Below are 24,353 nucleotides of genomic sequence, written 5' to 3' on the forward strand. Positions count from 1 at the left end.
TAGGGCATATCCGGGCTCCAGCACCCAGTCAGTGGAGGCGGAGCTCCCAGAGGTGGAACCAACAGTTGTGTCTCATCAGGTAACCAATTCAGCTGCACTTGATTCTAACCTGGTTCCCCCAGGACTGTTGAAGCGGTTGGTGGGTCCGTGTACGGTAGTGCAGCTGACCATGAATGGGGTGGGGGTTCCCTCATTGCTGGACACTGGTTCGAATGTTACTACGCTGACCAAGAGTTTTATGTCCCGCCTAAAATTAACACCTGCAGGTGGCTCAGTCTGTCTGCTGCGAATGGGCTCGCTATTCCATATTTGGGGTATGTAGAGGTGGAGGTTACCATTTTAGGTCGAGTGCTTCATGACTGTGGTGTCCTGATTGTGGAAGACCCACCCAGAACCACATCCTTATTTAAGCAGAAGGAGGTGGTACCTGGGCTATTGGGAATGAACATCATACGTCAGCTCTATACTGACCTTTACGGCGAATATGGCCCTTCTATGTTCTCATTTCCTCAGGACGCCCAGTCCGCCCCTGGTTGGAGAGAAGCACTACAAATGTGTCATTTAGTGGAGAGCAAGCAGAGTGAAGAGGGGCTGGATATATTTGCGAGTGCAAGCGCAAAGCCCGGTCCAGATTCCTGCAGGCACCACAGTGATGGCTCCTGCCACAGGCCTGAAAGGTAAGCAATATAACTATTGCACCGCCCCATCAGCCGGCAACCTCCCTCCAGCAGAACGGCCGCTCTCGCCCACAGCCATATGCCCATTCTTCCAGAGTTTATCTCCATCAAGAGGTGATTTTCGTCATGAGAGGATCAACTTGCACCCCAGCCTGTCCATTGCTGACATCTGAAGAGTTCATGACCTTGTTTCTTACAAACTGTGTTGAATTCCCACAAACTGGAGCATGATTTCATCAAGAGGAAAATTCCACGTGGCCACTAGGTGGTGCGATAGTCGTTTTCATGTAGAAACATGTTCAGGTTGGAACTCTAATGAGAACAGGAAAATATCAGCTCAATTGATCAACTGACAGCAGGGTTAGAGTCACTTCCTGTTTCATGGCGAATGATATAACCATCACAGGAAGTCATTTTAATTATGATGCTGCAAGAAATCAGTCATATCTTCAACCATGATTTCATGAAGGATGATATTAATGAGTTTGAATTGGTTTTACAGGTATTAAAGGGTTAAAATGGTGGGACTTCCTGTTCCCAGGGGGCGGGGCTATGGTGTTGACAACATCAGGACATGAAGAGGCTTTTTTGTTTGTCCTGGCATGTTATATAAATATGCCACATTTCATGAATGTCAGTCAAAGCAGTGGCTGGAGCTGATAGATTAAATATTTATAGGGGGTGCTATAGAGCCATATTACCAGCATATGTCAATTTGAATCAGTTCCAGGCCTGACCAGTGTCCTCCCTGCCGAGTTTGGTGGAGATCAGGAGTACATTGGGTCAGTTACAAGTACTTCCTGTTTCATGGCAGTGGACGCCATTCGCCATGGTTATGCATGACAAAGGAACTTGAGTTTTTTTTCCTGTAGTATCATGAAAGGGTTTGACCTAATCTGAAGTACTGTAGAGTGTGTGAAGTTCATTCCTGGGAAGAGGGACCCTGGTGTCTGAAAAGGCCCTTCCTGTTTCAAGTGGGCGGGGCTTTGGCCAAGACCAGAAGTAGTAACATGTATCTGTTCAGGAGCAGACCCTGATTATTTACTGTAAGTGTCATATTGATTGGATGAAAATTGAGGGATTTATACAGATTAATGATGTCACTGCGTCTTATCCAACCTTGTCATGGCGCCACGGTCTCGCCATGCAGCGTTGAGCAATGTCCAGATGACAACATCTGGACATGTAGATGTGGTCGGCATGGAACTGAAGTGAAACATGTGCAGTTTGGTACAGAATGAGTGTTGTATTTCAGAAATAATGGATTCCGTGCTTGATGGCGAAACATCAAAACTTGATGAGGTGCCGCCGCTGAACGCCACCTCCTATTAGAAAATTTTCAATAACTTTTGACCACACATGCCTATGGAGTGTTCAGACTGAGTTTGAGGTAAATACCATAAAATCTGTAGGAGGAGTTCGTTCAAATGCAAGGCAAAGAAACATGCAAAAATGACCCCAAAAATGACACTTTTTACAAAATGGCCGACTTCCTGTTGAAGTACAGTAATTATATAGGTTCAAGAGGCTTTTTTGTACATCCTTCCAAGTTCTATCAATATACTGGATTTCAGCCATATCGCTCAATGTAGTGGGTAGATATGATCAATTAAATATTTGTAGGGGGCGCTATGGAGCCATATTGCAATTTTTCCAGCATATGTCAATGCGACTGAGTTCCCGACCTGACCCAGTATGGACCTGGTTGTCTCCAAAACGTCAGATAAGTGGGTCTCCGAGTAACAACCATGACTTCCTGTCGCCAGGGTGCGTGGCCAATTCATAACCCAAATATTGACATGTAGATGTGTTCATGATGGGACTGGCATCATACATGGCCATTTTTGTTCAGATATATTGTTTAATGTGGAAGTTATTTCCCTTTCGTTTTTCATGGCGAGACATCAAACTTTGAGGCCCCACCCCCTCCATGCCCTTTCTCCTATTAGAAAACTTTCAATAACTTTTAAAGACACATGCCTTCTGAACATCCTGAGCTATTTTGGTAGCGGTACGATGAAATCTCTAAGAGGAGATAGATTTTGAACGACGTCAGTAAAATGCCAAAATGGCGATTTTGACCCAAAATGGCGATTTTGACCCAAAATGGCCGACTTCCTCTTGGTTTTAGGCTGTTGCTCCAAGAGGATTTTTTGTTTGCCCAAGGGTTTAGAACACGTGTAGCAAATTTCATAAAGATTGATGACATGCAGTGGCGGGGCACAAAAAATAGGTGGCACTCTCGTTCAATTTTGCCCGAACAGTCACGAGCACCCCAAAATACGTAAATTTACACATTCCCTCGGGGGGGGTACGCAAAAATTGGTGAGTTTTTGAACATGTTCAGGTCCCCTAAAATGCTATTTACTTTTAAGAAGAATGATAAGAAGAAGAAGAAAAAACGGAGCAATTACAACAGGCTTTCGCACCGCCGTCGGTGCTCGGGCCTAATAAAGAAGTAACTTATCTTCAGCCGCTCACTACTTTAGGTCTGCTGCATTCGGTTCAGGTGCTGGAGAGCAATAGCCCAGCGATCGTGTTTAGTGAGGGGTTTGATGCTCAGGGTAAGGTGACTGTAACGTGTTCCCAAGCCTCTGGGAGCCCCTCGCAGGGGTTGGACCTGGAATCAGTTGACCTGGGTAATTTGAGCTACCAGGAGCAGTTGAAAGTGAGAGAGTTGCTCGGAAAGTACAGGGAGGTATTTTCGGTGGGGGATGGCGATCTGGGATGTACAACACTCATTGAGCATGAGATTCCCCTCACTGATAATATCCCAACTAGGCAACATTACCGGCGTATTCCTCCATCTCAGTTTGAAATAGTGAAGACCCACATTAAGCAGCTGTTACAAGCCCAGATTATAAGAGAGAGTTGCAGTCCCTATGCCGCGCCTCTGGTTTTAGTCCAGAAAAAGGATGGCTCCCTGTGGATGTGTGTGGACTACAGGCAGCTTAATGCTAAAACACAGAGAGCCGCCTATCCACTACCCAGAACAGAGGAATCCCTCGACGCACTAGCAGGCGCTAAATGGTTCTCCACGTTAGATCTGGCTAGTGGATACAATCAGGTTCCCGTAGCTGAAGCGGATAGGCAAAAAATGGCATTTTGCACACCGTTCGGCCTGTTCGAGTTCAACCGAATGGCTTTTGGGCTGTGCAATGCGCCCAACACCTTTCAACGGTTAATGGAGAGGATATTTGGGGATCAAAGCCTCCAGTTCCTCCTGTTGTATTTGGATGATGTGGTACTTTTTTCAACCTCGGTACAGCAACATTTGCAAAGGCTGGACCTGGTGCTACAGCGGTTACAACAGGATGAAGTTCATCATGTTTAATGAAGGTCTGGCTTCAAAAAGTAAACACTTGTAAACATCTCGCCACCCCTTTCTACATTTTAATCTTCTTTAACTGCTAATTTTGTGTGACTGCATCTCCTCAGAATAGACCATAAGTCAGTCACAACCAACCCCCCAGTGACGGATTACTCCTTTGCCTTTGCTACTGATAGATTTCATAATGCACACAAAGCTTAAAGCAGGTGATGAGATCTTTTTGTTGCACATAACAAAAGAATGAACAAATTTTCTATGGAACATTTTCTCTTTAAATGTGTACATCATGTATACATGTATGTTCTGTCTGTCCAACTTCCAGAACATGATGCTTATTATGAAGAGGTGTGTTGTGATTAGCTGGAAGGCAGGAGGTAAAGCATCCAGGCTGTTCTCCATCTCCTTCAGTATCTGCAGCAGGTGGTTGTGTCCATCCTCTCCAGTGCAGCTTCAGGCGGCCACAGATGTATTGAAATGTCTCCCTGGACATACAGAAATTCTCTATCTACTACTCATCGGTAAAATTGGGAACAACCTTTTCCCACTAGTTATCAGCTTTGCTCCGGACCAGCCGGACGGTGAGGAGTTCAATGAGCCGCAGCAACGTCTGAAACAGAACACGAGTTACAATAAACCCGCCGTCTGAAATATTTACTTATTATAATCTGCTCAACACAGACAGTAGAAAACCGTCTGAGATGTTTACTCATACGACACGTATACAGTCGCTGCATGTTTAGTTAAACTTACACGTCGTCTCCTTTGTCTGTGTCGCTCTGCTCTCCTTTTTTCCTCCATGAAACGTAGTAGTATCGCCTGCCACTGGATTCTTCTTGTCCTGAATCTCTGTGCATTTCCAGCCTCGACATTAGACGTCTGATTTTCCTGTAAAACTGACCAAGGACACAATTTCTACAAACCAAACTGACCACAACTGCTCATGTTTGATATCACTTTCTTTTCTGTTTTATTGTTTTACAGACTCCAGATTATCAAGCAAAGAAGAAGAAGAGCAAAGAACTTCGGCAAAAACTTTTCATTGAGATAGCTTAACAAATCCCCTAAGAAAACCTTTTTCTAATTAGGAAATTTCCATTAACTAGATCACATGTTGACTGTAGCTACCGAATGCTGTCTAACTGGGTAGAAAGGACAAAACGACAATGACATCATACCTCACCTGTTTGAACATTTTTATATTTCATCCTCATTTGCAGCCTGTTGGGTTGCACCTGCGTTTTAAAATGCACACACATGGCTGATGCATCACATAAACCTAAATGAGTGGGATACAAATGTTTAATAAGTGGAACACTTGAGATAAAAATAATACTCACACGTTGACTCTTTTCTGCCAGCTCATGTTCTTTTGCTGCAAATACTGTATTGCCTTTTCCCCGATACATATGGTCAAATTCTGCATGTGCATTCATTAATATTTGTAACTCCACTGGTGCAGAACTGGAGAAGCGACTCCTTTTTTCCACCTGTTGCCATGGTTAACTCATAAGTTAACTCAGAATTGACTGAACTAATAGTAACTAATCACCTTTCTGAAACCGAAAACTCTGAGTTTGACAGCTCAGAGTTGGTCAACCCAGCGTTGTGCTTTCAACTCAGTTTGTTGAACCCGCTTTCTAAAACGGGGCCCAGATCATTTAATTGTTGTCTCAACTGTGTGTGTATACATGTGTGTACAGATAGTGAGCGCGGTCATGACTCTTATAAATAATTTAGCTGATATTTCACTGACACACTAAAGGTCATGATGGGTGGCTTCAGTTTATTAACAGAAAATCGAACATTGTGCGTTTCCAGCTTTACTATGTGAAACATGTTTGATCAGTCTTTTAATTAAACCATCACACAAATCTCAGAGAAAACAGTAAAAACCCAGAACAGATCAGAGTTGAGGTGGAAGCAGAGTTTTGGTTAAACATCTGATGCTCGTCCGGTAAGATTCCTTCCTGTTCTCACACACTTCGTACACAGTAGAGCACATATGTCAAACTGGTCCAGCAAAGGGCCGTGTGGCTGCAGGTTTTTGTTCCAACCAAGCAGCAGCACACCAGATTTGACTGATTCAATCAACTGATCTCAGTCTTCAGACAGCTGATTGGTCAAACTGTGTGCTCTTGGCTGGCTGGAACAAAAACCTGCAGCCACACGGCCCTTTGCTGGACCAGTTTGACATGCCTGCAGTAGAGCATCAATCCCTTTTAAGTCATTAAATATCTCATACATGTAAAGTTTCCCTTGATTTTAAAAATATTTCTTATATTCCATTTCATTATTTAAGTATAAAGTTTGTATAAAGCTGAATGACTAAACAGAAAACTGTTGTTCCATGAAGAGGAAGCACCCACACAGAAGAGGTTTAAAATGAGTCTCTGCAGCTGAAAGCTCATCCTTTCTGATGTGGATTAAGTGCCATCTGTACAGTGGGTCATCACCATCATCATCATCAGAATCCAGAGACACTGGAAACAAAATGAGGAGAGCATGCTCCCAATATTCCCTTCACCATCCGTTTGTCCTTCGTCCCTTATTCGCTGCAGCAGTGATAACTCGATGCCACGAGATGTGAAAGCTCAGGTTTACGTCTTCGCCCTCATGAAAGTAAGCATGAGGTAAGATGCTTTAAAAAGCACCACTTCAACCATTTTCCCATCATTTGCTAAATGTTAAATTAAAAGCTGGGATGTAATAATATTCCATTAAGTCAACATGTTTTCAGTAACAAGGTTTTAGTTAAAAGATAATCCCATAAATTAAATCCTGAGTTGCATCCTGTCCAGCTGATGCAGTTAAACTCAGCCACAGTTAAAGAGGAGAAGCTGGAGGGAAACGAGTCCTACGACCAGGTTGTCAGCTAGCAGGATCCTGCCAGCCTCCCTCTCACAGCATCTAGAACTACAAATCCCTCATTTTACAGCATTTTCAGGCTCTTTTTTTAATTAGAAAATATTTTTGGGAAATGATGGGAAACATGGTGTAGGTCAGAGGCAGCGGCACATTTCAGCCTAGTGTACAAAATGAAAATAAAACTATAAAAAATTAAAAATTTAAACACCAATTAAAAAACCAAAATTAAATCAATTTAAAAATGCAATAAACAAAACAAAATACCAAATTTTAAAGAAATAATAAAGATAAAAAATAAAACTAAATTAACTGAAAAGTTGAAAATTAAAAAAAAAATGAATGAACCAAATGAAATCAAATCACATCTAAAAATAAAGATAAAATAAAAATGAGATGAGAAATAAAATAAAAACCCTCCTTCGTTTGGGAATTCCGGCAGAAATTCCTGTGACTTTTCCCTGAACATCATATTAATGTAGTTGAAACAGAAAACGGCGCGTGTGCAGTTAGTGTGCAGTCCAGGTTGGACCAGGTCTGGCGCCGGTCAGTTGACTCCAGCGGTGTCATCAGAGACCACCTGCAGACCGCCTGGAAACACACATGAAGCATTACAGATGAACATACAGCACACACACACATCCAGGGTGGATTTATGAACGTCTGACTCACGCGGTCTGATCCTGATTGGCCAGATGATGATGGAGCAGAGAGCCAAAGCTGCAAGGATGGCCACGCCCCCCGTTACGCCCACCATGATGTAATGATAGAACCACACACAGGCCGGACAGCAGATCACGGTGCTGACACACACAGAAAACACCGCTGGTCAGACCGTTTCCTCTTCCTCAACATGCAACTTTCATCAACAGGGTGAGTGTGGCGACGTGAAAATAATTCTGTTCAGACTCGTCATGTTTAAAGAGATGTTTCTGGGTCAGAACTTGTTTTCGGCTCAGAATAAATTCTGCTCACAGGAAGTTTGAGAAACGAGGACGCTGACATCACATCTGTCTGAAGTGATGAAGTCAGAACAGAAATTTATTTCTTACTCAGATTTTATGGTTTAACAACATATCACCCATACTAACTCCATTTTACCAGGTCCACCTTCTACCGGGTGGTCCTCTTCACCAGGTCCACCTTCTAGTACCGGGTTGTCCTCTTCACCAGGTCACCTTCTAGTACCGGGCCGTCCTCTTCACCAGGACCACCTTCTTGTACCGGGTCGTCCTCTTCACCAGGTCACCTTCTAGTACCGGGCCGTCCTCTTCACCAGGACCACCTTCTAGTACCAGGCCGTCCTCTTCACCATGACCACCTTCTAGTATCGGGTGGTCCTCTTCACCAGGTCCACCTTCTACCGGGTCGTCCTCTTCACCAGGTCCACCTTCTAGTACCGGGTCGTCCTCTTCACCAGGACCACCTTCTAGTACTGGGTCGTCCTCTTCACCAGGTTCACCTTCTAGTACCGGGCCATCCTCTTCATTGGGTCCACCCTCTAGTACCGGGTGGTCCTCTCCATCAAGACCGCCTTCTAGTACCGGGTCGTCCTCTTCACCAGGTCCACCTTATAGTACCGGCTCGTCCTCTTCACCAGGTCCACCTTCCCAGGTCGTCCTCTTCACCAGGACCACCTTCTAGTAACGGGTGGTCCTCTCCATCAAGACCGCCTTCTAGTACCGGGTCGTCCTCTTCACCAGGTCCACCTTCTACCCGGTCGTCCACTTCACCAGGTTCACCTTCTAGTACCGGGCCATCCTCTTCATTGGGTCCACCCTCTAGTACCGGGTGGTCCTCTCCATCAAGACCGCCTTCTAGTACCGGGTCGTCCTCTTCACCAGGTCCACCTTCTACCGGGTCGTCCACTTCATTGGGTCCACCTTCTGGTACCGGGTGGTCCTCTTCACCATGACCACTTTCTAGTATCGGGTCGTCCTCTTCACCAGGTCCACCTTCTAGTACCGGGTGGTCCTCTCCATCAAGACCGCCTTCTAGTACCGGGTCGTCCTCTTCACCATGACCACCTTCTAGTACCGGGTCGTCCTCTTCACCAGGTCCACCTTCTACCGGGTCGTCCTCTTCACCAGGTCCACCTTGTAGTACCGGGTCGTCCTCTTCACCAGGACCACCTTCTAGTACTGGGTCGTCCTCTTCACCAGGTTCACCTTCTAGTACCGGGCCATCCTCTTCATTGGGTCCACCCTCTAGTACCGGGTCGTCCTCTCCATCAAGACCGCCTTCTAGTACCGGGTCGTCCTCTTCACCAGGTCCACCTTCTAGTACCGGCTCGTCCTCTTCACCAGGTCCACCTTCCCAGGTCGTCCTCTTCACCAGGACCACCTTCTAGTACCGGGTCGTCCTCTCCATCAAGACCGCCTTCTAGTACCAGGTCGTCCTCTTCACCAGGTCCACCTTCTACCGGGTCGTCCACTTCATTGGGTCCACCTTCTAGTACCGGGTGGTCCTCTCCATCAAGACCGCCTTCTAGTACCGGGTCGTCCTCTTCACCAGGTTCACCTTCTAGTACCGGGCCATCCTCTTCATTGGGTCCACCCTCTAGTACCGGGTGGTCCTCTCCATCAAGACCGCCTTCTAGCACCGGGTCGTCCTCTTCACCAGGACCACCTTCTAGTACCGGGTCGTCCTCTTCACCAGGTCCACCTTCTAGTACCGGGCCATCCTCTTCATTGGGTCCACCCTCTAGTACCGGGTGGTCCTCTCCATCAAGACCGCCTTCTAGTACTGGGTCGTCCTCTTCACCAGGTCCACCTTCTACCGGGTCGTCCACTTCATTGGGTCCACCTTCTAGTACCGGGTGGTCCTCTCCATCAAGACCGCCTTCTAGTACCGGGTCGTCCTCTTCACCAGGTCCACCTTCTACCGGGTCGTCCTCTTCACCAGGTCCACCTTCTACCGGGTCGTCCTCTTCACCAGGTCCACCTTCTACCGGGTCGTCCACTTCATTGGGTCCACCTTCTAGTACCGGGTGGTCCTCTCCATCAAGACCGCCTTCTAGTACCGGGTCGTCCTCTTCACCAGGTCCACCTTCTACCGGGTCGTCCTCTTCACCAGGTTCACCTTCTAGTACCGGGCCATCCTCTTCATTGGGTCCACCCTCTAGTACCGGGTGGTCCTCTCCATCAAGACCGCCTTCTAGTACCTGGTCGTCCTCTTCACCAGGACCACCTTCTAGTACCGGGTCGTCCTCTTCACCAGGTCCACCTTCTAGTACCGGGTCGGACCTTTTTAATCCTGGTGTGATAGATGAAGCAGGTGGTGGAAACCTTCCTCAGAGGTTTTCTCCATATTGACATGACAGCATCACACAGTTGCTGCAGGTTTGTCGGCTGCATCCATGATGAGAATCTCCCGTTCCACCACATCCCAAAGCTGCTCTACTGGACTGAGATCTGGTGGCTGTGGAGGCCGTTGGAGTCCAGTGAACTCATCGTCATGTTCTAGAAAGCAGGTGGAGATGATCTGAGCTTTGTGACATGGTGCATTATCCTGCTGGAAGTAGCATCAGAAGATGGTTATTGAAGCTATTATGTTAAATCAGGGTTAGAAACATACGGTCCGGGGGCCAAAACCAGCCCAGCAGTGATATGAATTTGGTAAATATGAAAACAAGATAGAAGATATTAACTGTAATATTCTAATAAAAATAACTGTAATCTCTAATGTGTCCAGGTTTCACTTTTCTGTATGAATGTAAAATGTTTCTAAGGCAAGAGGAGAACTGGTTCTTTGTTTTCTCTTTCAGATATAATAGACCGCAGTTTGTATGATGAGGTGAGTCAGTTCACCTGGTCAGGAATACTACACGTGTAAAAATGTACATTTCTAGATCTGGAAAAGTTCCTCTGATCATCATGTGAAATACTGGACTTTTTACTTCCAGATACCTGGAACTAAATTTCTGCTGGTCTTATAGACCCATGCTGGTCTGGAAGCTGGAATAAACCTGGAAATGATGAAATGAGCAAAAATCACTTCTCCATACATTTCAGGTTCTTCATCACTTTTTCTAAAAGGATAGATCATTAATGTAAACATCTTGATAATGTACGTGTACTGTATTACTGGTTCGACCCACTAGAGACCAGATTGAGCTGAATGTGAAACCATCTGAATCAAATCAAATCCACACTGAATCATGGCATCATTTGTGAAATCAGTTATCTATTAAATCTTATCCTGATCAAACTATTTCATACCAGTCTGAGCTTCTTGCTGCCGCTGATCGAACCAGTGTCCCAGTACATTGGACTTGACAAACTGGTTATTTTAATGGAAACAAAACAAACTACTGTGGTGTGTGTTCGTGTGCACTGACTGGCAAGGATGCAGAGCCTGAATCAGCATCACAGCGACCCCGTTGCCCAGCTTATCTGTGAAGCTCATGGCTCCGTAGACAAACGCTCCACTTTGCTGCAGACACAGAAAATGAAAGAAGAGATGAGATTACGCGACAACTTTCTTCTCCCTGTCTCTCACACTCACCGTCTGGTCTGCGATGAGCTCGGCAGTCATGGCGAGCGATATGACCAGGATGGTGGCTGAGCCGGCACCCAGCAGCACCGCCGCCCCGTAGACCTGCTGACCCATGCTGATGTCCAGCAGCACCCAGTAGGAGAAGGCCATTATCATCAGGAGGCCCACAAAGTAAGTCATCTGGAGAAAACAGAAGACACAAAAACCCTGATGACACTCAGCACTTGTCCTCCCTCATATCTGCGCAGATGGGGAAAGAAAAATGAGAGTTTTGTAAAATCTGATGAGAAAAACAAAACCAAAAAACAGAGAACCAATCAGATCATTGATCTCTCTTCCAAGAAGTTTAGTTGAAATCAAAACCTGGATCTCAGCGCTGCATCTGGCTGGTTTAAGTCTGTTAAGTTTAATCTGATAGATTCCAGTTTCTTCATGTAAATGATGAGTCTTCCTCTCACCAGAAGAAGCCGTTTCCACCAACGGTGGTGGGTCACAGCCTTTCCGCCACGTGAATGATGGTGGAGCGCCGCCTCGGCAAAATTAAAGCTGCCATGCCTTCAGAACTATGACTTTTCCAGATGTTACTAATGTAAAATATACTGTAAGAATGGATCCATATGAACATAAAGTCTATATTTGTACACATTTACTGATCCGATCCGGGACCGATACTTTGTACAGAAACTTCATGTGCTTGAAAAACATTTTCAAATTTGACTCAACATGAGAAACCTCACCCGGCCCGGACACGGAAAGGACTGACAGATTGATAGGGAAAAGGAAGTGGTAGCTCCATTTTTATAGAAAACTTTGTGAATCAAACTGAAATTACCAGTAAAATGAATAAATAAATATTTAAATAACACAAAAATTGTATGTTTGTCAACATCATATTAAATTGTTTAGTTACCATCGTCTAAACAAATAAGAGGGACTGATGTTATTCTCTTTCCATCCTAATAATTTTCATCTGTATTTTTATTTTTTAAGACCATACAATGTCTGTTTTACCGAATATTTAATAACAAGATCTCTGCAGCATCCTGACCCACCACATCCAGGTCCCTGATCTCAGGGACCCGTATCACTCCGAGCTGATCTCAGATATTTTCTTATTTCATAACCACATTTATTTCTCTACAGAACAAACAGGATGCAACAGGATTTATTAGGAACATCAGCACAAAAACCTGAACCTAGCAGCCATGAAAACCACTTTCCCAAAAAGTAGCCTCAGTGGTTCCTGATAGTACCTGCTATTACCTGATAGGATCTGATAGTATCTGAAAGTACCTGATAGTACCTGCTATTACCTGATAGGATCTGATAGTATCTGAAAGTACCTGACAGCACCTGTTAGTACCTTTTTTTTTTTTTTTTTCTTTAACTTGTCCTGTCCAGCATCATAGCAGCAAAATGATAATCTGGTTGCTGTATCGTGCTGAACAAATTTGCTCTGCCAAGGGGAGGCCTATGGGTAAGGCTCCTCTTGATAATGTGGTTAATTTATTTATTTATTTACTTTGAATCACGGAATCTATGTAATCTTGCTGGACCTGACCGGAGGGGACAGAAAAAGATGGAAAATAGCAAAAAGAGCAAAAGGGAAAGAAGAAAGGAGACAAAAAGATCACAGACAGAAGGAAAACGACCCTTCAATCCACACCATCACCAGACAACAAACTGTTACACCTGTACATGAACACACCAGAAAATTTCCTACAACTTTTACAAAAGCAGAAACACACACACAGAAAAAAACTAGTCATTAAAAGTTTTTAAATAATAAATAATAATAAACAGCGACCAGATACTAACTCACAGGAAAAAAAAAAAAATTATCACTTAGTATTAAAACCCACTGGACAACTCAGTGACTGTGTCAGCATGCAGAGCATGAGAAACAAGGAGTGATCAGTGATGAAGAGTGGTGAGTGAGATCATTCAAATGCGACCACGCCTCCACGGAGGCCAGAGGCAGACCATGGCCAGAGGCCCGGGCCCCCAGCAGCAGACCCGGAGCACCAACCCAAGCCACCCCACCACGAAGATGACTCCAGCCCCACCCGAAGGGCGGCAGAGGAGAGCCCCAGCAAGAGCCCCCCACGGTCCCGGGGCACAGGTCCCAGTGGGTCAACATCAGCAGCCACCGGCCCCGCCAGGGACAGGCCACCCAGGGCAGCCCAAGCGAAGGGCCCAGGGCCCCAGGAGCCCAGAGACGGCCGCCCCACCCCCCAAAGGCAGAGGGCCCGCAACATGCCTAGGAGGACCAGGCCCCCCCAGACAGCCACCCGGCGCAGGCCAGCACACACCCCGATGTTCCAGCCGCACACCCCATGGAACCAGGGTGCTATCGGCCCCCTCCCCCCACTCCCCACCTGCACCCTATATAACCCCACACTCACACCCTCCCCCACGCCGCACCCACAATCACTCACCACCACACAGTCACACCACACACAACCCACCCACCATGCCCCGTGGGGGAAACCCCAGGCGGACCAGAGGACAGCGAGCCCCAAGCACCCCCCCTTGACCCAACACCCACAGAGCCAGCAGCCCACCAGCGCAGCCACCCCGGGACCCGGCCCCAGGGCAACCACCTCCCCCCGCCCGCCCCCGGCCACACACAGGGGGAACAGGGGTGTGAGAGGTTCCCCAATACCCTCTCCCTCCCCTCTCCTGACTGTTTAGGTAGTGTGTGTTGTGTGCATTTAAAATTGAGGGGCAGTGACGGCAATGAGCCGAGAGCCGGGCCACCTAAGTGGCCCTGCCCGACATGCACCGCATGCCATGCCCCCCAGGTGTTGTTTGTGTGTTGTGTTTCTTGTGTTTTGGTGTCTTGGTGCAATTAAAACTGAGAGGCGAGTCGCCACGGGGTGCATCCAAAGAGACCACTGAATGGTCTCCTTCGTTCCACCCCGCATGGCTCCACGCCTCCCAACTCCCTACGTGTGTGTGTGTGTGTGTGTGTGTGTGTGTGTGTGTGTGTGTGTGAGACAGAGAGAGCGGGAAGTAAGAGGGGTCCGGGGATGTACTTCCCTCTGGATGATGAGCCTCTAGTGGCATTAGGCACCCCCGCTCCCCAGGAGGCCCCCCAGGGCAAGACAGGCCAGGAGAGGCCGCCCCCCACGACCGGGCCACTCAGGGACCACAGCCAGTGAGCCGTCATCAATCCCAGAAAGTATCCACCCTCCCACACCCCTAACGGGGAATGAGAGGATGGGGACAGCAGCAGACCCACGCCCATCCACCCACCCACCCCCCCCCGCCCAAACCACAAGTGCACTTAACCCTGCCCCAACCACACACAGAAACACATGTACACACCTATTTCCTTGCACACTCCTGCTCATCCTAACTCATATATGCCCTCTCAGCCCCACCCACACAATATAAACACTCACACAGCATCCAACCCTCCCACTCTCACTCCCCAGACACACCCCCACTCATCCTAACGCATGCATACACACGCACACAAACATCATCCAAAGTACATACACACACACACAACATACAGGCATCCCTGTCTCACACCCCAACACCTCCCCCTATAATCCCCCGAATCCCACTCAGCCCTCCTTCAAACCCCTGCACCCCCCCTGCCCCTGGGCCATACCCTGGGTCCCAGGGCATCAACCAGACACCAGGGCATGCACCAACCCACACCACGGCAGCACATCCGGGCAGGCCCAGACCCCCGGCACACACGGACCCCACCACCCCGGAGGGAGGAGGACCACCCCCGGGCACCAGAGCCCAGAACCCCCGCCCAGCCCGCCCAGGAATAGCCCGGCCGCCCGGCCCAGGACCGACGCCCACCAACCCAGGCGCCACCAGTGGCCTCACCCCCCTCCAGGAGGATACTCCAACCGCTGGCCCCCACAGCCCCCGACGAGGCCAGACCCAGAGCCACTCCCACCGCAGAGTAGCCCGGTCCCGCACCACGGGCAACCACAAAGAACCCGCAACCACCAGTCACTCCCGGCCATTTCCCAAACCCCCATAGCAACGAGATCACAGTCCTCCACCTACACTAAGTGATGGAACTAAGCACAGGGGACCAGAGGGAATGAGATTCAGCTAAATAGTTCTTTGAGGAGGCAGACATTGTCTCACTACTGATGTGGTCAACTAAGAGATTCCTAAACTGCTGAATACACAGATTATTTTTGTTTTTCCAGTTCACAAGGATAGTTTTCTTTGCAATGCATAATGCTGTGCGTATCATGTGTGCAGAGTTAATTGCCATATTAATGTCACCCAAGTCACCTAGTAGACATAGTGCGGGGATTGTAGGAATATTACATTTAAACCATGTTGACATGTCCACACATACCTGAAGCCAGAACCTGCGGACAGGTGTGCAGGACCACAAGGCATGGAGGTAGTTGTCAGATGTGTTTTCATTGCAGTGTGTGCAGATGTTTGATTGTGACAGACCCATCCTGAACATCCTTTGTCCTGTATAATGAGTTCTATGCAGAATTTTGAATTGTATTAGTTATTTGAATTCTTAGTCATTTTAAAGGTGTTTAAACATATTTGTGACCATTTATCTTTATTAAAGTTACTGGATAAGTCACCCTCCCATTTTGAAGTTGGAAGACAGATTGAGTCTTCTAGTTTAGATAATAGTCTATATGTTTTTGATAATAGCTTTGGGGCATTGAGATTCATGAATTCTGCCACCCTAATAGGTAGCTGTAAGTTTAATTGATTAATGGTATATTTTTTTACATATAATAGATTTAAGCTGGTGATATTCTAAAAATGTTTTGCTACTGATTCCATATTGTGAAGTGAGAATATTAAATGATAAGAAGTTTCCATTTTCTATTATATGTTCTAACTGTTTTATTCCTTTATTTTTCCATTGAGTAAAATTGATAAGCTTTTTGTTTTGCAGGATGTCAGGGTTGTTCCAGAGGGGTGTAAACTTACATGGAAAACGTCAGGATTTGGTTATTTTTAGAAAATCCCACCAAGCCACTAAGGAGGAACTGATATTGATGCTTTTAAAACACTGATGTGTTTTGATGGTTGAGCTGATGAATGGCAGGTCAGAGATAAACACATCCTCACACAATGCTTGCTCTACATCTAACCATGGTTCATCCAGACTGCTAGGTTTAAGCCATTTGGAGATATACTGCAGCTTGTTAGCTAAGAAAACATGATTAAAGTTGGGTAGCTCCAATCCGCCTCTATCTTTAGTCTGTTGTAAAGTTTTTAGACTGATACGTGATGGCTTATTTTTCCATAAAAATTTAGATATATGTGAGTCCAGTGACTTAAACCAGCTGGAGGATGGTTTAGTGGGTATCATTGAAAACAGGTAGTTTACTTTAGATAGAACCATCATTTTAACTGTGGCAACCCTCCCCATGAGTGATATGGGTAAGCGCCTCCACCGTGAGAGATCATGAAATGAAATGAAATGAAAAATACTTTATTAATCCCTTTGCAGGGAAATTCATGTTTTCAGTACAACCCATCCAAGACTAGACAAAACAACATATGATGACACAAACAGAACAGGCATACTGGCGGAGCAGCCATTTCTACAGCGCTCCTTGTCTTAGATATAGGTGAAAGGTAACATTAGGGGAGTAAGATGTAGCTGGAGAGGATAAAAAAGGCATCTCCACACTGGGCCTAAGGGCCCATTATTGAGATACAAAAAACACTCCTCAGTACATACAGACATAACTCAGACAATCACAACATCAGAAACACGTGGCGGGGAGGGGAGGGGGGGTCTCCCATCGCAGCAAGTGCAGACGCAGCTGCATTCTCAGAGCGCGTCCAATGAACCCACTGCCCGGGAGTGGAGGGAGGTGGAAGGACAGCAAGGCAGTGAATAACGGGGAGGTGTATCTGTAGTGGTGTACTTGAGTGTGGTGCATGTGTGTGCGTAGAAGTGAGCATATGAACTTTGCCCCAGTTCTCCCTCACAGTCTCTGCCACCTGATGATAGTGGGGCATCCTTGAGGGCTGATCCAGGTTGAAGTCCATCGCCCGTGAAGAGGGTGAGGGGAGGGTGGGGGACTGAGCGTCCATCAACAAAACATTCCAGGGAGCTTTCAGCCAGCCATCAAGGCCAGCACAGGGAGCCAAATTTGATAACAGCATTTGTTTTGGTTCAGGCCAGAGCTGTTTCGTCTGCCTTAAGTCTCTCAGTGGTCCCACTGGCGACTCCCAATCATCCGAATTTTGGGTCAATTTCCATCCAGCCGAGCTGACAACTTCTCCAAGTTGGTGACCACCTCACGTACAAGCCCAGAAAGCGCAACCAGTTTGCCATCCAGAACTGGAATAGCCTCCAGTTTACGATTCAGCTCCTGTACCGCCACAGCCTGTTCGTAGCTCGGCACACACCAGCACAGAAATCCGGCAGCTTGCCAGTGACTGCCGACAGTGTCCGAATTTTGCGATAGGCCAGGAAACCACCCGCTCCAAACAGCAGAAACCCAGTTATCATGAAACCGAATGTATAGATGTCCTCAGCGTCCTCGACAGAAAGAATCGACAGACACATGACTTTCCACGCTCCCCAGGAATCCATCACATATCCAGCCGAAAACGTTCCGCCAGGGCAAGCAGGCTCCCCCACGCCTGTTTTCCGGTTCGAATAAATTTGGTCGATTGCATTTAGGGACCAGCTGATCAAATCCATATCCAAGATTTAGTTTTTGGAAGGAAATGCAGAGAGAGGCTCAGAGATGACAGGACAGTAGCAGGGCAGAGTGAGAGAGGGAGGAGAAGAAAAAAGCGTCTGCCTCGGTTAAGATCCTCTATTGCTTTAAGTAGCTGGACATAATTTAACTTTGTCAGTTCTGATAACCTGGGGGAAATGTTTATGCCTAGATATCTAATGTTTCCAGACTGTATTGTAGTATTGGGTATGTTTTGTAGGTCACAGTTGATGGGCATAACAACAGTCTTAGACCAGTTAATAGAGTATTCAGATATTGATGAGAATGTGTTAATAAGTGTGATTGTCTGGGGGAGAGACGTCGGTGAGTTCTGGAGGAAAAGTAATACGTCATCAGCATAAAGACTTATCTTGTGTTCTATATTTTTGGCATGGATTCCTTTAATCTCTTTATTTTGTCTTATGGCAGCAACTAGGGGTTCAATAAAAATAGCAAAGAGTGATGGAGAAAGTGGGCAGCCCTGTCTGGTGCCTCTCTGCAAACAGAAGCTTGGAGAAGTTTGATCATTGGTCTTCACACATGCATTTGGGTTATTATATAATATTTTTATCGAATCTATGAAAGATAACCCAAACCCAAATTTATTTAACGTTGCAAATAAAAATTTCCAGTTTATTCAGTCAAATGCTTTATCTGCGTCTAAAGAAATGACTGTGGATTCCAGATTATGTAGAGTAGAATAATCTATGATGTTAATTAATCTACGCATGTTAGTAGAGGAATGTTTACCTTTAATAAAGCCTGTTTGGTCAGGATGGATTATTAGAGGGGTTATTTTTTCTATTCTTCTGGCCAAAGCTTTGCTAATTATTTTGAGATCTACATTTATTAATGAAATTGGACGGTAACTGGATGGAAGTGTCGGGTCTTTACCTGGTTTTAATAGTAGAGTAATATTGGCTAGGTTCACATTTGAAGGTATTTTTTGTTTTTTCTTTATTTCTAATATCATATTGTAGAAAGTGGGTGCCAGCGTTGTCCAGAATTCTTTGTAGAATTCTGCTGGGTAACCATCTGGACCTGGAGCTTTATTGTTGGACATATGCTGGAGAGCTTCATGGAGTTCGCCGACTGAAAGGGGGGAATCCAAGACCATTTTATTTTCATGTTTTAATTTTGGAAGATTGATGTTACTAAGAAATTTATCAATATTGTCATTCGTTGTAGTTAGCTGTGATGTATATAATGTTTTATAGAATTCTTTGAAAGTGTTATTTATCTTGTCAGGGTCGTGGCTGATGTTTCCTTCTGGATCTCTGACAGAGGAGATGGTTGTTTTCTCCTTGTTTGTTTTTAACTGATTAGCCAGGAACCTTCCGGATTTGTTGACATGCTCAAAATTCTCCAAGCGAAGTCTTTGCACCAAGAATTGCGTCTTTTTATCTATTATTTCATTAAGTTCAAGTTTAGCTTTCCTTATAGCATTTAGTGTGTGTTCTTCTGGGGAGACATTGTGTTGGGGAAATTTCATATTATTCCCTTTACTATATTGTGTCTACTGATCACTCTCAGGGTAAACAGATTGTTTAAGTTCTTGGTAATTGAGTTTAATGTTGAGTAGCCTGTTGCTATCGTAAGTTGATGCATTCCTTAGAGCAGTTCACACTGACCTGTGTGACTTATCTGGATACTAGCCAGATATCTTCAGGATGACCCAGCAGGGCATCCTGCCTTAATGTCACTGGGGTTGTTTATGTGCTCAATAAGTGTCTAATCCTGTGTGAGGAACAGACAGTCTCTTTGTTTTTATCTTACAAGATATATGATGTGCTGTGACGTGATCATTCGGCTTAAAAGATGCTGCCTGTGTGTTTCTTATCAGATTCTGTTCAGACCTCTGAGCTGTCTCTCTGGAATTGTGATTCTATTTTTTCTATTCGAATTCTGTGTTCAATAAACTTGTAATCATTCTTCACTTCAGAACCGGACTCCTCATCCTTGACAGAGTAACCTTTTTGCCTCAACAATGGTAAGCTCCTCTAAGGATTTAATTCTGAGTTCTAACTCTGAAATTCTCAAAGTTTCCTTCTTTTTCTTATGAGAAGAAAAGGAAATTATTTTCCCTCTCATTACTGCTTTTCCTGCTTCCCAAAGAACACACGCTGAAGTTTCTGGCAAGTCGTTATTTTCTAGATATAAGGACCATTCTCTTTTAAAGTAGCTGATAAACTCAGGATCTTTAAGTAATGACGTATTAAATCTCCAGTTTCTAGTTGCTGGTTTATTGCTCTTACTTCTCAGAGTGAATGATACTGATGCGTGATCACTAATGCTAATAGGATGGATTCTGATTTCTGACATGTCATTCATCAGCGAGCTGCTAGTTAAGAAATAATCTAATCTAGAATAGGAATGGTGGACTGAAGAGAAGAAGGTGTATTCTCTTAGTGTGGGATGGTGAGAGCGCCAAGCATCACAGAGACCAAAATCCTTCATGTTTTACATTTTCTGAGGATTTCCAGACTCGATGAGCTCCTGTGGTACTTTGTTTGTCCAGTATAATGTTAAAATCACCTCCTATAATTAATGTGTTATCTGAGTGACCATAGAGGCGAAGAGGGAGTGAAAGAAGGAGGATCATCTACATTTGGACCATATATATTTACAATACATAACTTAACATTTTTAATAGATAATGTAATTATTATAAATCTGCCTTCTGGATCTATGATTGTATTATCTATATCAAAATTTAACCTTCTATTAATGAGAGTTGCTCCTCCTCTCTGCCTAGAATTATAACAAGCTGAATACACGTGTGGAAACTGGGTTGTTGAGAGAAGATCTATTGTTGAGTTTGATAAATGAGTCTCTTGGAGTAATATTATATCTGCTTTCATTTCTCACAAACGATTAAAAATGTTTAACCTCTTTTCCCTTGTGCCAGCTCCACGCACATTCCAAGTGACAAATGTGAGTTTGTTCATGAACCAACCACAGAAATGAGGCTATATGCATATTACTGAAGCATGTGTGCGTGCATCCCACTGCTTCTCTGCGTGCATGTGTATGTGCCCGCTGGTTGTGACAGAGATGTATGTGTGCTTGTGCTGTTCTGTGTGTGTTCCTGTGAATCATGAAAAGTGCTGATGTGTATATAATATAATGACAAGTGTTACCGTTAACCGTTAAAGGGTCAGAGAGAAGAAGTGTAAAGAGTGAAAAGAGCGACAGTGCCAAATGAAAAAAGTCATTTAAAAAACGCATCTGTGCTGAGAACAGTGTAGTGGAGACGGGCAGTGGATTTACTGTTAACTAAATTATCTTTTATGGCAGTTTTATGGATATGACATGATCTAGTGAGAAAACAGGAAAATTAAAGCACATACCAAGTCAGTAGAGCCACGGAGTGATGTCCGGGTCGCGGTACAGCTGTCCATTAATAAATAATTTATCCACCGCGATGACGGCGCGAGCACCTTCAGTGATGGATTTCCTCCTGATGGGAAACAGGACTCTCCGTCGGTCCAGAATCTCTCTGGGATATTGGTCATTTACTCCAAAGTTCGTTCCCTTCAGTTCGCGGCCCTGGTTCTTCACCTGCTTCTTCTGTTTGAAGCTGACGAACTTGGCTACAATGGGTCTTGGTCTGCTGGACCCGGGTTTCCTCCCGCCGAGCTGATGGACTCTGTGAAAGGAGATGTTTTTCACCGTTTCCTCCGGGAGCTTCAGGTGGGTTTTGATGAAGTTTTTCACCGTGGTCTCGGGGTCCTCCTCCGTCTGCTCTGGAATCCCTGCAAATACCAGGTTCTCTCTCATGCTCCGCGCCTGCAGATCGATCACCGTTTCCTTCATCTTCTTATTTTCCTCCAAGAGACGGGTCAAGCCCTCGGTAAGGGATTTTACCGACTCTCTGAGACCAGCATTTTCTACAGCCAGAGTTTCCACCTGCTTCTGGATGAATTCTAGTGATTCATGTAGCGCCTGGAACTCCTTGTGGAGAATTTCTACCAGGCTCAAACGCGCATCAAAACTACTGAGTTTCTTATCTATAGACATCAGAACATCCGTTGAGTCGTTCCCCGGTGGTGAAATAGCTCCAGGTGAATCCTCATTTCTCTGTCTCTTGGACATGGATGAGGTGGAGGGGGTGGAGGTGTTGTTTGGTTTCCCCATGACGATTCTGTTGTAACAACGATCTATAAAATCTGTCAGGCTGGCCAAATCCTCCCCGCTGTGCTCCAGAGTGTACCTTTTAAAGACACTATAGTCCTACTTTAAAGAATATTTTGATTAGGCTGGCACAAAACACAATTGAATGAAAGTATAAATGTTTGGGCGCGCCTAGTTTGAATCTGCCGTCTCCCCGGAACTACGTCACCTACAGCATTAGCGTCACTTACCTGCCACCAGCGTCACCTACCTGCAGCACCTGTTATTACCTGAACGTACCTGTTAGTATCAGAAGGTACCTGATAGCACCTGTTAGTACCTGATAGGATCTGATAGTATCTGAAAGTACCTGGTAGTACCTGCCCACAGCAGAGTGACGTGTCTCACCTTTAAGCACCTGTCCTTTTCATCCTCTTCCTACTCCTCCTCTTCCTCATAATTTAATTATATTCTTTGTTCTGGTCGACTCGCCAATGTTTGCAGAGGTTTGTGGTGTTGCTTTAGAAACGTCTGTGTCTTCCCACACACATCAAACATCACGCCGTTGCTGTTCAGCTCCACACGTGATGCTACGGCCTGAGAGAGTAAGAGGCGCGCTGCTGCGCCCCTACGCTGGACCATTTCACGCCTTGACAATGGCAGGCGGAAGAAAAAGTAGTTCCTGCCAACTGGATATAATTTAGAGAAGATCCTGATATTATAGTTACTTTAGAGTTTCCAAATCCCTAAAATATTGATATTCTAACATGAAAATTGATTCTAGAACATAAAAAGCTGGTATCACTAGTATGGATATTTTGGTATTGATTTTCACATCACAAATCGTCACATACTCCATGAGAAGTGAGAACTTCTGGAGGCCGCAAGAACAAGAAAAAAGTGTGTTTTGGTCCGCTCAGGTTATCCTCCACGAGAAGCTTCGTTCACGATGGGGTGGGAATAACTGCCAAGGGGTCTGTGTCTGCTCTCAGCCTGGAAAAGCCATCTGATGAGGCTACATAAATGTTTGCCTAAAATAAATAATGTATTTATAAAGGTTTTAAGCTTTGAAAAGCTTTTTTCCCTCCTCCTCAGCTAAAAAAAAATCCTTGAAGAAATCCCAAGGTCGGAGGCGCTTTTTTTTTTTTTACATTTCCACAAACAAAAACTGGGAACTGATCCGACCCAGAAGGGTGGAGCTTGACACACTGCCATCTTGTCTCCATGTTAATGGAGTGTCTCTCCCTGCCCTGTATGATGAGTGTGGTGAGGCTGTTGTGAAGGACGTGGCTACACACCAGGTTTTGCCACCCCTACCGATCTGTGGTCAAGCCGCACCATCGAGCCGTATATAAATGTCACGCTACATTTTATTGACGCGGATTTCAACGTGAAAACAAAATGTCTCCAGATGGAGGTTTTCCTTCCTGGTTCTGGTTCTGATGGAGGTTTTCCTTAGCTAGGTCATTATTTTTATTGTTTATATGAACACAGTTATTAGAAACTGGCCTAACGTGGGACTACAGTAAATTGGATTGAATAGTAGTAGCATCTTCATAATCAGTTAGCTTATTTTCATAGAAACTGATCAAACAACTAAAATGCAGTCTGTTAACCGTGCCCTGCTGCGACGCTGCGCTTTTTCACAGACGCCGGCACACCGACCCAAAAGTAATGTGGCCCACTGGGAATCCTCCCAGACCTCTCGATTAGCCGGCATTGCTCTTGATGTGTATATTTGATCCTGGGAAACCGGAGGGTTAGTGTGAGAGCGTGAGAAGCCACTCAAATGCGCAAGTCTCATGGCCGATACGTGAGAGTTGGCATCCCGTAAAGCAACACGGCATACCGGTGTTCTGTCAGTTTAGCGTACATTGTCAGATCAGCATACGCATAGTGCAAACTGACTGCCCCTAACCCTAACCCTAACCCACATGCGCATTAACGTAATGTATGCTACTCTGATACGTATGCTAAACTGACAGAACACCGGCCCGCACAGGTTAAGTGCTTCACCATGGTCCCATGTTGCAACATACTGCTGTCAAGTATGACACAAGAGAGAGATCAGTCTACAAGAAACGAGAGCATTCAGTTGAGATACTCCATAGTGAAACCTGCTGTCACACACGGTCTATGGTAAAGTAAGAAAAAAAAACAAAATACAAAAAA

The 24,353-nt window shown here is 45.4% G+C and overlaps 1 protein-coding gene and 2 long non-coding RNA genes across 4 annotated transcripts in view; 1 reads left to right on the forward strand and 2 right to left on the reverse strand.

Annotated features, from left to right (window-relative positions):
* Positions 1-7,175: 7,175 nt before the first annotated feature.
* The window catches only part of LOC121643880 (major facilitator superfamily domain-containing protein 12-like), a 28,699-nt gene continuing 11,521 nt past the window's right edge, over positions 7,176-24,353 (reverse strand). For both annotated transcript variants that reach the window (XM_041991470.1, XM_041991469.1), the window contains 4 exons: positions 11,377-11,547; positions 11,210-11,304; positions 7,543-7,673; positions 7,176-7,461 (listed from right to left, as the gene is read on the reverse strand). In XM_041991470.1, the coding sequence (XP_041847404.1) occupies positions 7,418-7,461; positions 7,543-7,673; positions 11,210-11,304; positions 11,377-11,547 (441 nt within the window). In that variant the 3' untranslated portion in view covers positions 7,176-7,417. The remainder of the gene's footprint in view (positions 7,462-7,542; positions 7,674-11,209; positions 11,305-11,376; positions 11,548-24,353) is intronic.
* On the reverse strand, positions 9,042-10,088 carry LOC121643882. The gene is made up of 3 exons (XR_006011185.1): positions 9,952-10,088; positions 9,427-9,642; positions 9,042-9,146 (listed from the first exon to the last, which is right to left on the reverse strand). It is a non-coding gene; the product is annotated as an uncharacterized LOC121643882 (long non-coding RNA).
* Positions 20,884-24,353, forward strand: part of LOC121643883 — an 18,313-nt gene continuing 14,843 nt past the window's right edge. Inside the window, exons 1-2 of the long non-coding RNA XR_006011186.1 lie at positions 20,884-20,897; positions 23,465-23,467. This is a non-coding gene — a long non-coding RNA (uncharacterized LOC121643883). The remainder of the gene's footprint in view (positions 20,898-23,464; positions 23,468-24,353) is intronic.

The sequence above is a fragment of the Melanotaenia boesemani genome, chromosome 8 (genome assembly GCF_017639745.1).
Source record: "Melanotaenia boesemani isolate fMelBoe1 chromosome 8, fMelBoe1.pri, whole genome shotgun sequence".
Taxonomy (NCBI): Eukaryota; Metazoa; Chordata; class Actinopteri; order Atheriniformes; family Melanotaeniidae; genus Melanotaenia; species Melanotaenia boesemani.